Source organism: Sciurus carolinensis, chromosome 4 (assembly GCF_902686445.1).
Source record: "Sciurus carolinensis chromosome 4, mSciCar1.2, whole genome shotgun sequence".
NCBI lineage: Eukaryota > Metazoa > Chordata > Mammalia > Rodentia > Sciuridae > Sciurus > Sciurus carolinensis.
Genome location: NC_062216.1, coordinates 123,545,190 through 123,560,447, shown reverse-complemented (window position 1 = coordinate 123,560,447; position 15,258 = coordinate 123,545,190). Strand labels below are relative to the sequence as shown.

At 36.4% G+C, this 15,258-nt stretch overlaps 1 protein-coding gene across 3 annotated transcripts in view; it reads right to left on the bottom strand.

Moving 5' to 3' along the window:
* The window catches only part of Srgap1 (SLIT-ROBO Rho GTPase activating protein 1), a 278,191-nt gene that overhangs the window by 58,007 nt on the left and 204,926 nt on the right, over positions 1 to 15,258 (bottom strand). For all 3 annotated transcript variants that reach the window (XM_047549492.1, XM_047549489.1, XM_047549491.1), the window contains exons 9-11: positions 9,443 to 9,640; positions 8,883 to 8,967; positions 2,373 to 2,400 (exon numbers count right to left, since the gene is read on the bottom strand). In XM_047549492.1, coding sequence (XP_047405448.1) covers positions 2,373 to 2,400; positions 8,883 to 8,967; positions 9,443 to 9,640 — 311 coding nt within the window. The remainder of the gene's footprint in view (positions 1 to 2,372; positions 2,401 to 8,882; positions 8,968 to 9,442; positions 9,641 to 15,258) is intronic.

The following is a 15,258-nucleotide window of genomic DNA, read 5'->3' as shown; positions in this document are numbered from 1 at the left end:
GGAAGGGGAGAAACAGGATAAGCAGGTTTCAGACAGGTGGATTTGAATCATTTCCATGGCCTCTGTGGTACTGGGGCTAACCCCTAGTAGTCCATTTCTGGCCCTGAGGCAAGGTGAAACAGTGGTCCTGGGTGAGAATCTGATGAAGGAGGTGGATTCTGGTACTGGCTCTGGATTGGCTGGTTGCATAGGAAAGACTCACTTGCAATCAGTCTTTACTATTACTGAGAGAGGTAGTCCCCCTATGCTTAACAAGGACCTCAGATATCAAAGCATGAAATATAGAAACTAGAAAACGTAATTATTATAAGATCCAACAGAGTTGTAAGTTTGGTGATATCTAGAGTACCTGACAAAACTAAGGGGAACAGAATTTGTTTGTTCACTGATTCATGAGATGACCCAATTTTGCAGCTGGAGCCAAAGCCTTCAGTGGCATTGGATTTTGTTCCTGAATGGCTGGAAGACACAAGGTAATCTTGGCTGGGGCTAACAGGGATGTCTTGATATTTCTACTAAAGACCTGCAAGTTGTCTGTCCCAAAGGTTCTAATGAGGTAAATGTGAAGAAACTAAAGATATGAGAGGGACTTGGATTAAAATGAACTTCCTAAACGCCTATCAAAGTGATTTTCTTGGCAGAGGTAGGTTATTCAGGAGACTAGGGTGCCCACGGTTCTGGCTCCACTATGCCCACATCAGATGAACAGAGTCAGGGCTATTCAGCTTCCAGCTGCATGACTCATTTTGGCTCTGTGCCTATCACACAACTTCAACTTCCTGGCAATTTGATTTCCTGTATGGGATGTCCACATGAGAGGAAGTATTGAAGTGAATATCTGGCTTATTTGGCACTTAGAGTTCTTGTTGCAAATTATTATATTTGCAGCCTTTTTTAAAAGATATTTTTAAAATCTTACTTTAATTATAACTTAGAAACAGCAGGAAAAAATTGACGGTGCAAATAGATACTATATGTGAAAAAAAAGTATCATAAGCTACATATTACTAACAGAAGCAATATTCCTTTTTGTCACTGACAAATCAAAGAAAAACCACAGTAGTTTTTTCTTTTATTAAATTTAGAAAAGTCAGTAGCTGTATCTTTTCAGTTAGTTCACTGTGAAGTAAGAGGAACTTCCTTATGAATCAATTATCTAACAGTATAGAACCTTGACAACCAAATTGCCAGATACATCAATGTTCTAAATACCTCTTACTTCAAACAGAACAGCCTTTGGAAGTTCAGTCTTGCTAGTCAACTAGAATAATTTCTGGCTGTTGTACAAATGGTGTCATAGAAACATAAAAGTTGACACAAAAGTTCTCCAATCCAAATCAGAATCAACTTCCAAAGTGACTTTTCTTTCCTAGTGGTAACTTCAAAATCCTTCTATGAAAGGTAAGAAAAAAAAAAAAAAAAAAAAAAAAGAATATGCAATGTGGTTGTAGGTGTCAAAAGTTCAACTTTTTTTTTTTCTTTTTTCTTTTTTTTTTTTTTTTAACCAGGGATTGAACCCTAGGGCACATCTCCAGTTTTTTTTTTTTTTTTTTAATGTTTTATATTTTGAGAAAGGGTCTCACTAAGTTGCTTACGGCCCCTCTAAGTTGCTGAGGCTGGCTTTGAATTTGTGATCCTCCTACCTTGCTGCCCCCCCTCCCCCCAGCTGCTGGCATTTACAGGCACCACCATGCCCAGCCAAAATTTCAGTTTTTAAAATGAACCATAGAGGGTTTAGCAGAAAGCTAAAATCCTGAGTATTCAATATAGTTCTATTTTTTATCGGATAAAAGACAAAAGAAGCACAAAGGTACAGTTCTTTTCGTTCCCTCCCTTTCTTCCTTTTTCCTTTGTTTTTTCTTTTTTGTAGTGTTAGGTATTGAACTCAGGGGTTTTGCACATGCTAGGCAAGTGCTCTGCCACTGACCTATGTCCATGGTCCTTTTAAATTTTATTTTCAGACAGGGTGTCACTAAGCTGCCCAGGCTGGTTCAAACTTTCCATCCTCCTGCCTCAGCCTCCCAAGTAGCTGGGATTATAGGCATGTACCACCAAGTCTGTCTGTAACTAATATTTTCTACTTACTACTGCAGTAGATATACATATCATATATATGTTGACTAAATTATCGTATCAAAAGTCTTGTCATAATATTTTTAAAAACTTAATGTGTTTGGATTAGATAAACCAAAACTGTTCAACTTAGGTCTTTGTTACTGGCTCTGTTTATTAAGGAGATTTACAATTCCACTTGGGAAACCCTCAGATATTCCAGAGCATATCTGATCTGATAAGAATCCCAAGCAGTTGCTCCTTGTTAAATAGAAAATAAAGTAAGATATGCTATGAATTATAATAAAATATCTTCCTACCTTGTGGTCATATATTCAGCTCTATGACCTGCAGAAACAGAAAATAAAATCAGTAAATTCAATGGAATCAGTAGAATGCATTTGATAGTCTTTTGTATCATCTGTCCCTTATTTTAAGATGCTGAGTTTACAACTCACACATTTTATGGTAGAAAATATGAGTATGAGTATACCATAAAGGTTGACAAATAAGTCAAAGTCAGTATTTCATAAAATTTACACAATTTTAATAAATTCTATAGAGAAACATTTCATTTGATAAAATGAGGTAGTTTTTTTTTTAACAAATAAGAAATAGCTGCTGGATTTTAGTTGTAATTTTAAACACAAAATACAAATATAATATATCCAAGATTTGCACGTTAGTTATTCTGTCTTGAATGATACTTGGGGAGGAGTAGGAGGTCAAACGGCTGGGACAACTTCATGTCCTTTAGACAAAATTGGTATATTTTCTGTGACATGAAATTGGGGCACTGTGAGAAAAGTTGCCTTCTCTAATCAGAAATGACATTTGCAGATACTAATGTACAAGAACATTAAATTATACTGCATTCCAGCAACTTGTAAGCTAAAAGCCTTTCACAGAGTTCTGCCACTTAAAGCATGAGTTTCTTCTTCGACATTTGGGTTTCTTGTTTTAAATAACAGAGCTGAATTTTCATAGCACTCCCATGATCTGCTCTAATTTCAAGCTTATATGTGTCAATGGCTGCTGTCTGCTTTTTCTTACATTCTGGGTGGAGAAGAGGTATGGGAGACCTGAACCATTCAGCTGGTTTGTCTGCAAAATAATGATTGGTCCTGAAATAGCTTGAACATATAGCTGGCAGAGGAAGGTCATGTTGCAGCACAAATGGATGGGCTCAGGTCATCATATCACAATGCAGTGATTCAGACTTAAAGGCAAAACCCCATAAGTATATGACATAGAATACTTTTGTATTACAGATTCAATATGTTATATAATATAACATATTGCAGAGAAATTTGGCTTCTTGAATGAATACTCCAGGCTGCAACAGAGCCTGCTACTCTATCTGTTCTTGAATAAAAAGTGACACGAAGTATTTGATTCATATCTAGTGATTAATCAGGGAGCAACAGATAATATCAGAAAACACCTTTTTCAACATAGATACAGGCTGCTATAAATATTGGCAGGATCAGTTCTTGGCTAGAGTTGGAGTGGAAATGAGGGGAAGGGGAAGAACCTGATTGCTTTCCTTCTCTACCTGGTTCTGTCTTTTAACTATCCATCCTTTTTGGCTTTATCTTTTAACTATAAGTTCTTTTCTTTTGATGATCTTCTGCTACTTGGGAGAAGAACAAAGGGAAAATGTACACAGAACTACAGAAAGATGCATAGATATTCATGAATGGACAAGATCTACCGGGAAGGAGAGGGGCAGACAGTGAGCTGATTGATATTTGGGGTCTTGCCCAGCAGGAATCTGGCCAGATAAGGTTAGGGCACAGAGAAGACAGGGCTGGAGGAAAGATCTGATCATCACTACCAGTTAGGTTGTGCTGGGACCATAAGAGCTGGCTGAGATCACCAAGGGTGAACCAGTAGAATGAGTGAAGGGTTGAGGTTCAAGAAACTATGTGGCTTGTGCTGTTCTGCATTGTCATGTTGCATGCCTTATTATGACATAAAAGTCTGATATATATTGTTAAAAATAAAAATAGCAAAATGTCTAATATTTATTAGACTTTTTATTAGATAATAAAAGTTCTAAGTAGTAATTAAGCAATGAATATTATAAAGTACACTAAGCACTTTATATTAAATATTCTAACATAATTTTCACAATAAACTTATGAGGTAGCTTCTTTTATTATTTTTCTTTTACAAAAGAGATTGAGTATATATGGAAGGGATTAATCCATGGCATTGCTATTAGTAAGGGGTAGACTTGGCTCTAGGGTCCAGGTTTGTTTTAATTCTAATTCTGAGCTCCCAAGCACCAGACTGTACTACCTTTAAAAATGTAAGTCTTGGGTTGTGGCTCAGTGGTAGAGAGCTTGCCTGGCATGTATAAGGCACTGGGTTCAATTTTCAGCACCACATATAAATACATGAATAAAATAAAGGTCTATCAACATCTAAAAAATATATTAAAAAAATGTAAGTCTTGGGCTGGGGACATAGCTCTCAGTAGTATAGCACTTACTTAGCATGCATTAGGGTCCTGAGCTCTGTCCTAGCACCACAAACAAACAAACAACAACAACCAAAAAACAAAAAAAAAGGAAAAAGAAAAAAAAATATGAGTCTTTTTTCCTGGAAAACACTTTGAGTAAGCCTAGAGGAAAAGTATGAACCATGGCTTATACTTCTGTCTGTCCCAGAAGAATACAAAATCATAAAGATTTTCATAAATCTGAAAAATTACATCAATATGGAAATTATTAAATAGTAAATGTCTGAAACCTTAAACTGAATAATACAGGCTAATTACTTTCAAGTGAATCAATGTTAATGATGTTGATGGTAATTTCTTAGTAGTGAAATGTTTTAGAACTTGAATATTTTTCTTATTTTTTTTTTTTGTTAAAATATCCCAACCAATTATTCCCTGGATTTAGAAATGGATGCTATATCAAATAACTTAAAATTATTTTGCTCCATCCATCTATAGTTAATAGTATGATAAAAAATTAAAAACCTATAAAAGGTAAGTTTTGAGTAATGAACCAAGAGCAAGCTTCGCAAGAACTATCACTCACAGCCTAACTGTACCACCATATCCATCGTTTTCTCAGCTAATAGACCTCAGTGTGTCTCGGCTGATGAATGAGGTTTTATTTTTTAATCAGTATCATCATTAATAGATCAATAACACACAGGCTTTGAAGACACTCCTTCCCAGAGAAATGTAAAAGCTTCCAGTGGTCTGAAGATTAGATTTCAAGCATATTCTTTGGAGGTCTATTTAATTATTGAAAACTACAGAGCTACACTGCCTTCCCTCCCATACGAGTCATTTGGAGGAAATAAAATGACCCAGGATTAACTTTTTCTTGATATAAACACTCGTTTTGATTACTCTTAAATTTTGCTTGAGAATTATGAAGTGAATTATTTTTCACATCTAAATGCATTTTGTCTCTATATAGTAAAAGGTGAAAACAAAGCATAATTTGGTGGCGACTTGAGATTAAAAAAAAAAACGCTAGAGAAAAATATTTAAAATATGCACAGCTCAAACTGGACTGAACACCACGGATGTGTCCTAATGAATGACTGATGAGGATTCCTGGCGTCACTTCCCAGTCTTTTTCTTCCTTAAGAATACCAACTACTGCAGTGCTTTTCGAAGAGGACATAATTATTCACAATCAGCTTTTCTTTAGAAAGTATATTTGTGCTTCTACTCAAAGATAGATAATGGATTACGTGAAGATACTCCATTTAATTCCTTAGGCCTGGGGCAGAAAACAGTGTAACACAGAAGTCAGCTTTCACTGTCAGATCTTCTGTGTTTAGCAAAAGATTTTTACAGATATTTACACCCTCTTAGCTCCAAATGTACACAAAGAAGCCAATGTGAACATTAAGGCTTGTTCCTGAAAAAGTGCCTCAGTTTTACAGATGTATATTTCATTTACTATCATCAATCAAACTGATTTAAAAACAAATGATATCACAAAAAGATACAGTGGTGTTGCTGAAGGATGAAGAAGGTGATGATGAGTGTGGCTTTAAGAGCTTATTATGTGTTTCTTTCTATATCAATACTTTTCGAAGATTTAGAATTCTGAATTTTGACAGTGTCACTTTAAGAGCCCCACGTAGTCATTTCAGAATGTTGTAAAGCACAGAACTTACTGGGCCACTGGTAGCCTGCCAAAAGCGAGCAGTACAGCAGGCCAAACACATGTCTGTAGTTAGAGTCTCAGCTGTGCATGATCAACTGCTAAATCCTGGGGTTAGGCTCTATTTGTTTTACTATGAAGGCAGTTTTTGCAGCAGTGAGTCTAGTATAATTCATAGAGGTGATTTCTATCTAAAAAGTCAAGACTGTCCTCAAACACGCCACTTAATCCTGTCCTACTAACCTTATTTAACCAAATCAGCACTTGGATCCCTTCCTAAGGGCTCACCATTGGATTACTTCACTGTGGGACAGGTGCCATTAACTCTCCTGGTCTTCTTTAGTATAAGCCTATTAACATGAATAGGGCTTGCATGGAAAGCCAGCAGACTCACAATGGTCATAACTAAAAGGTGGAGCACGTCTCCCTTGTTCAGCTTTTCCCTGGGTGACAAACGCGGCCACTGACCAGCAACTGGTGTGTTGCCAAGCCTGCTTGAGGGACAGGGCTGGGGAATACAGAGATCTGCAACCAGTGGGCAGAGCCCAGTGTGTCTGTAACCACCATATGAAAGTCATTCAGTTTCTTCTGTAGAAGAAACTGAGTGTGGTGAAGATCTCAGACACCTGAACATAGTTGTGTCACAATGGGACACTGGAACCCATTGAAAGAAATTCCAAGATAAGGAAATCCTGGCTTAGGGTTCACGGGATATAATGTGGCTTTATATAGAACAGCAGCTAGAGACAGAATCTGGCATATGGACTCAGCACATTGGCCAAAGTGCTCTATCCAAGAATGACATGTAAAATAGTGTTAACTATTGGGGCTTTCTCTCTAGGAGACACAGGAGAAATTATGTTGAATGAATACCATAAAAGTTTCAGAATGTGGTTCCAAGTCACATTAACACGTGTCTGACTGCAGTGCCAAGAATGAATTCATACTTAATTCTCTCAAACTCACAATTTCTAAAGATGGGAGGACTTCAGACTTGTAGGGAAGAACTTTGTGTCTTTCAGCATTCATCTATACTTGATAATTTATGCTTTGGGGCTGGTAATTGACCTTGAAGATGTTCTTAAAATATCAGGCATTTGTGATAAATGAGAAGTGGGGGTGGAGTTTATATGACACTATGAGGGAAAAAGAAAAAAAAATTGTGACACAATTGTTCAGTAAGAAAACTAATGAGGTATAAAAAGCTTTTTTTTTTTTTTTTTTTTTTTTAAAATTCAAACCTGTAGAAGAGAAGGAATATCCTATGTCCTTTGTTTAGATTTTCCAATTGTTAACACTTACCAAATTGATTTTATCTTCTATGTTTTTCTGAACCATTTAAAAGTAATGATACTAAAGTGAGTGCTTTTAACAATAAGACCATTCTTCTTTATAATCATAGTACCTTTATCATACTTAAGAAAATTAACATTAATTCAATAATGCCATTTAATACAATTTATATTTATTTTCCCATTTGTGCTTAAGATGTCCTTCATAACCTTTGTTTAATGATTCAGAATTTAATGAATCATTACATTTAGTTATTTTATTTTTTAGACACCTTTTAGTAGTTTAAATGTTTTGTCTCTTAGGTAAAATTGGCCTTTTGTTTTTGGAATAGCATATCTTAATTGTGTAATACGTGGGGGCGTAGGTCATGATAACCTTTCTGCATGTGGTCATGCCCTGATGATGACGGGTTCTTTAGAGGAAAGCATGAGACAGGATGGGAACATTGCTTTCTGAGCTAGAAAGATTCCAGAATGGTAGGCGGCCAGGTACAGGTCTCTATGTGTGGCAATCTCTTTTTGACTGGACCATTCCACTCATTTCTCTCATTTTTCACCCTCTTCTAAATTTTCTTTTACTTTTTATAATGTCTAGCAGGATCTAGTGTAAATAAAAGATAATTAAAGTTACATACTCGGAGGCACTTAAAACAGGGCCTTTGTATTAACTTTTTTCCTTTTAAATTTCATGAAGACAAAAAGAGAAAGAAAAGCATTTACACAGTCCCCTTTGTATTTACTCCATTTTGTTCATTTGTAAAAATGAAGAAACTAATAGTGCTCAGTTAAGAATATAGTTCAAAACAATGTCCCTCCCAGAGAAAGTCTTATATATACATTAACCCTTGTATTTGTTTTTATTATTAGACACAGCAATTTACTTATACTACTAGATTATTTTTCAACTACCAACAATGCTAATGAAAGAGAAAAAAAAAAATCACCCCAACTGGTTTAGCTGGTTTCTAGAGTCCAAATAGTCAATAGACAGAACAACAAAGACCAGCCCATTAAAACAAACAGGGGTGGGACTGGAGAAGCCCAAGAAAGGAAGGATAAGTGACTGGGGTCAGCAGGTGGCAGCAGGTATGGCTCTTCCACCAGCCCCTACCCCCATCACTAGCACCATGCTCTGAAGATCCCACAGGACCTGTGTGTTAGTTTGTCAGCTCTCCCTAGATTGATATTCTTCTTTGAGTTCACCACCAAGCTTAAAAATTAAAAAAAAAAAAAAAAAGAAATGAGGGGAGAACTTGATCATCACAGACACAGATAAAAACAATTCTAAACACATAGTGTTGTTTCTTAAATCACATATAGGATTCATTCTTTACAGAATATGCTCATGCACAATACAAAATCCACATCATCTTTCCACCTAGTCTGAATAACAGACCTTCTCCAAGAGTCCTCTGCAGCAAGTCATGTTTGGCTTGAAGTTTTGTGATGAGATTACTGCCTTCCAAATATTCTCTGAGTTTCTGCAAAAGGCAATTAAAAGGTAAAAATAATTTTTAATTTTTCAAACTATTCAATGTCAAGGTACTTTTCATAAGAGATCTAAAGCTCAGTCACTTTTATCTTCTAGATTCTAGAATTGTGCTACTCAAAGTGTGGTCTGTAGTCTGGCAGTATCAGTCATCACTTGGGAGCCTATTCCAGGTACAGACTCTCAGACCCCTTCCTCCCCAGACCCATAGAAATCAAACCTGCATTTTAAAAAGTTCTCATGGTGATATGTATACAGTTAAAGATTAAAGGTCCTGTTTTTCGAGTAGTCCTAACGTCTAAGTGAACTCCTAAACTCTACCCAGACTGAATGAATCAGGAACTCTGAGCGCAGACAGGAGTCCATATCTTAATTAAGATCCCAGATGATTCAGGTGCAGTTATGGAAGCAGCACTAGGGAACTGTGGATCTGTCAAGAGTGGCTGTAGGAGCAACAGGCATAGTACCATGAAGTAAAATTGCTCGGTTTCCTGCTGGTTGGCTCTTCTCTTGGCAATGCTGGGCTTGCTCAGGTAGGTTTCAGAGACAGTGGACTTCACAGACTCTGTGGAACGGCTGTGCTGGAAACATTCAGATACATCGTAGTCCTCAATGGTGACCATATCTTGTATTGTCTGCAAGGTGGCTTCAGTAGTTTTCTTAACCTGGGAACAGAAATATATTTCTCAGGTTTAGTACATTGTTTCACAAATCCCACATCTACTCAATGCGAGTCCATTGTGTCAAGCACAGATGAGGACAGGAAGCTTGCTGCTGAGGGGTTCAGAGCCTACGGGTCATCCATATCCCATATCACCCAGGGCATCGATATCCCATATCACCCAGGGCATCGATATCCCATATCATCCAGGGCATCCATATCCCATATCACCAAAGTGAGGCGAGGATTCCTTTGAAGGAAGATATCACTTAATTTTTAACTACTTATAAATCTCAGAGATCACAGGATCTACCAATTACTCCTTTGCTTTAAATAACCTTTTTACCTGAAGTGAAACTACATATTGAAAAATAGAGGCCATATGTGTACAGCCTGATCAGAGTGAACAACCGATGTGAACATAACACTCAGACAAGAAACCTGTTGCCCGACTTTCACACACTCTTCCTTCTTCCTCCAAGGTTCCCACTACCCTGATTTCTAACAACATATTAGTTTGTCCATTTTTGTACTTTACATAAGTAGAATCCTATAGCATGTATTCTTTGTCTTGCTTCTACTGTTCAATGTTAGTGAGAGTCATTCATTTCTTATGAGTATGGTACTTTATAGATGAATACTGAATAAGACCACATTATAACACCTTCCTTAATTTATTTATTTTTTGTGGTACTGGGCCTCAGGCATGCTAGGCAAGTGCTCTATCCCTTAGCTATTGATAGAGAACTTATTTTTAGTTTTTGGTGATTATGAACAATGCTGCCTTGAACACGATTTTGTTGGGTCTCAGATACAGGGATAGAATTTCTGCTCAGGAGTATTGCCAGAACGTTTTCTAAAATGATTGTCGAAATTTATATTTTCACCAGCAGGTCAGAGAATTCCTATTACTGCACATCCTCATCAACAGTTAGTATTGTTGGTTTTTTTCAATTTTAACCACTGAGCAGTGGTATCTCCCTGGGGTTTCAACATGTTTTTTCCCTGATGTATGTGAGTGAACAAAGTATCATAGTTTGGTTTAAGGCAGTTTGGATCTCCTTCCTTGGGAATGGTTTGTTCTAATCTCTTACTGTTTTCTCCTGTGATGAGTCTTTTTCTTACTGATTTATAGGTATGGATATAAGTCTTTTGTTAATTATGCATGTTATAAATGTCTTTTCCCACTCCATGCCATGGCTTGTCACAATTTTGTTATCATCCAGACGAACAGGCTCCAATTTTAATGTAATCAATTTATTGATTCTTTCCTTTATGATTGGTGCTTTCTGTGTCCCATTTAAAAAATATTTTCCTATCTCATGGTCAGGAAGATACTGTTCTGTTATCTTCTAGGAACCTTTTCATTTATTTATCTTCCAGGAGTTTTAAAAACTTATCATATTTATCAAAGGTCATAGCCTGCCTTTGCTTATCAAAGTTTAATGTAAATTGATAGTTTTATCTTCCTTCCACAATGTAAAGCATTTAGAATATCTTAACACCATTTCCTCCTCTTGATTTATATGCTATTTCTTGTAATGGATTGCATACCATATACAGGTAAATATTTTTATATATTTAAATAAGACATTACTAGTTATCATTATATACAATCAGTATTCACTCTTTATTAGCTCTTTATTCATGTATTTATTACATTCTTTGATCTCCATTTCTTATATTTTGAATATCCTTTAAAAATTCTTTTAGTATGAGTCTAGTTTTTGCTTGAAAATATCCTTTATTTCACCTTCATTTATGAAAGATATTTTTCTACTTGGCAGTTATTTTCTTTCTGTATGTGGAAGGTACGGCTGCACTTTTGTGTGGCTTCCATGTTCTTTGAGTGACATGTTTACTATCAGTCTGTCATTACTTTGAATGAAACCTTTTTTTTCTCCAGCAGCTTTTAAGTTTTCAGTTCATCTTTGGATGTCTACAGACAGTTTCAACATGGTACATCTAGGTAAGGGTTTAAAAAATATATTTTGCCTAGTATCCTATATCAGAAAAATTAAAATAAAATAAAAATAAAAACCATATATGCTGCCTGGAAATTTTTGGATTTCTTGAATCTGAGTGATATTTTTCATAAACTCTGGTAAGTTTGCAGCCTTTATATTTTCAATTATACACTACATTTTTGGGGAGTGGGGAGTTCAATTATATTAGACTTCATTGTGTTCTCTAAATTTCTTATCTTTGTTTCCCATATTTATATCATTTGATTTTTACATGCTTCATTTTGATTATTTTCTTTTGATTTTTCTTCTACTTTGACAATTCACTCCTTAGCTGTATCTAATCTGAAGTTAAAAACATTCACTGGTTTCTTTGCTTATTGTACTTTCCAGTTCTCTAATTCCTCTGTAGTTCATTTTCAAATCTTTTATTTTACTGCTATGTTCCCTGTTGAAATCTAAGCTCAGTTTTTTTTTTTTTTACCTCCTTGAATACTTCATAAGCAGCCCTTTTTAGTTTGTGTCTAATAATCCCAATATTTGAAGCTTCTGTGGATCTTAATTCTCTGTTATTCTTCTGGATATAACTCATAATACTGTTTCCTCTTGTGCTTTATTATATTTATTGGACATTTTTGTACAGTTATTTGAGGTCTAATGTGAGCTTATCAGTCTCCAAAGAGAATATTTATTTTCCCAAAACACTGGGGACACTAGTGGTTCAGAATCACTGATTTTATTACTATTTGAAATATTGGATGAACTTCCTTTGGGAAGATGTAGTTCCCTGTGTCCTGGGCTTCAGGTTTGGCACTTTGTTCTGGATAATAAAATGTGAAAGGAAGAACTAGATGAGTGAACCAGACTTACAGACTTTCTGTAAGTCTGCCCTTACAGAAGTGGAAATCTTTTTGATTACTTTTTTTTTAAGATAGCCTCATATTATTTGGTGAAGAAACAATAGCAATCAGTACTAGTTTGTACATTTAAAAAGGTCATTATGATAGGATTACTAAAAAGGGGAAAAAGAAATCTAATAAGTTAATTATTTCTGGGAGTAAGCACAATGCAAAAGACAGATATTGTTGGGTAAAAGCATACTCGAAATCAGTTTAAAAATAATGCTATAAATAATTACTTTAAGGAGGTCATGATTAAATATCAATAGTCAAATGGGTTCTTGGGGCTTATGGGAAAATTTCCAATGATGTATCATGCATGAGTTTTTAATGTATAATATCTCAAACAAACAGATGTGAAGAAGGTATACTCTGGTAAGAGTATTCCTGATCACTCAAAATGTGGCTCTTGTAATGACAAATACAGTATCAGAAAATATAAAAAGTCTCCATAAAATTGTGAGAATGACAAATAAGTCATATTTCTAAATTAGAACATAATTTTATATGTGATTTTAAATACTTATACATAATTAATAATTAATAATTGAAGGTATCTATTCGACTACTTTACAGCTCTGTAAGTTTTATATTCACATTAGAAAAATGAAAGTCTTTCACTAAAGCCTATGTACAGGGAGGAGTACCCTTAACTAAGCATGATTACTGCTTTATTCAACTAACTCTTTTTTTTTTTTGCAGTACTGGGGTTCGAACTCAGGGCCTTGTGCTTGCGAGGCAAGCACTCTACCAGCTGAGCTATCTCCCCAGCCCTATTCAACTAACTCTTGATACTTACAAATGTGTAAGAAAACACTGGTGAGAGAATAGACTGTACCATCTGAGGAGGTCACAGAAGACACAACTGAAGAGGTGAGTTCTGAGCCAGGTGTTGAAGGACAAGTAGAAAGTCAGTGGAAAAAAGGGTGCTCCCGGTAGAAGAAAGGGTGGGAAGAGAGAAGCCCCTGCAGCTCCTTTGGGTTACAATGAGTAGTTTTATATGAGTAATAGGAGAAGATATAGAGGAGGTAAATTGCTACAATAAAGCCCAAATACATCACTCTCCACTGGGAATCACTAGGAGCCACTGATATCTGCGAGGAATGGGAGCGACAGAATCCCTGACCTCAGGAACAATAAAAGGGAAAGAGACAGAAGGCGGAAAAGGGAGTCAGGAGACCTTGGTTAAGAGATGATCATAAGCACCCGTGGGACTGAAGATGCCAGGACACATTTGAAAAGCACTGAAGCAGCAGAAGTGGAGGGATTATCTTTTTTTGGAAATGGCTTACATGAAAAATAAACAAACAAGCAAACAAACCAACCAGAAATAACTTCATAAGGCAGAGCAAAACTTCAAAGGATACAGGAAGTTGAAAAGTACATAATGTTCTTAAGATTTTGGTGGCGTGTAAAAACAAAATTATGTAAGGTGTGTTAAGGTTAATTAGGTTTCTAATTAAAATATGGTGCTAATTAAGACAAAAGAGAAAGCACCCAAAACCAAAAATAGAAAAAAAAGAAAAAAGAAAAATCACACAAACAAAACAAAACAAAAAGCCATCATGGCCTAAAATAAAAATCTGCATTTGTAGTTTGGTTAAAATAATCTATAAACTTTTGGAATTTGGCAGTTAAGATATATTCACTGGGCAGGTGGGGTGGCAAATATCTGTAATCTCAGCTACTGGGAGGCTGGTTGCAGGAGGATAGAAAGTTCAAGACCAGACTGAGCAGCCTAGTGATACCCTGTATCAAAATTTAAAAATTCAACAAAACAAAAGGGTTGGGGATGCAGTTCAGTGATAGAGCAACTCTGGGTTCAATCTCTAGTACCTCCCAAATAAAGTATGTTCACTTAGTTTATGAGACAGATGGGCACGGAAAAGGAATTCAAATATTATGTCACCAAATACTATGAACTAGACTACATATCATTCCATGGGATGCTCTCGAAGATAATACCAGTTCCTGACACCATCTTAATGGGTGGGGTGGGGACCAATGAAGCAAATTAGAAACAGCTAATATGAGGTTTGTGGTGACTCCACATCAGCAGAAGGAAAATTCAGTTGGCTTTGGTTGAGGGAGAGGTCAAAGACTTGACAAGGAATTCATGAAAACCCAAGGCGTGTGTCTACTGCACCAAGGAGCTGCCCAGGCAGCCTGCACTCTAACTGGGCATGGAAAGGAACGATGGAGAAGAGGTGACTTCCTCTGGGCTTTTATAGACTGGCTCTCCCCCCACCCAGGACATTACAACTTTTGGAGAGAACAAGAAAGTCACTTTGGGGTCTCATTCCCCAAACACATTGTATTAGTTTGGTAGGACGAAACCATGGACTTGAACGACAGAAATCTTTTGTCTCACAGTTCTGGAGGCTAAATGTTCAAAATCAAGGTGTGCCTCTGGGTTGGTTCCTTTGGATTCTGAGAGGGAGGGATGAGCCTCAGGCCTCTTTCCTTGGCTTATAGATGACCACCTTCTCCCTATCCACGTGTCTCTTCACATCATCTTCTTTTTATCTGTGTCTGTGTCCAAATTGTCCCCTTTTTATAGGGATACCAGTCATACTGGGTTAAATACTTACCCTAATGACCTAACTCTAATTTGGTGACCTCTGTCAAGACCTTTTCTTTTTTTGGGGGGCAGGGTACCAGGGATTGAATGTAAGGGGATTCAACCACTGAGTCACATCCCCAGCCCTTTTTCTGTATTTTATTTAGAGACAAGGTCTCACTGAGTTGCTTAGGGCCTC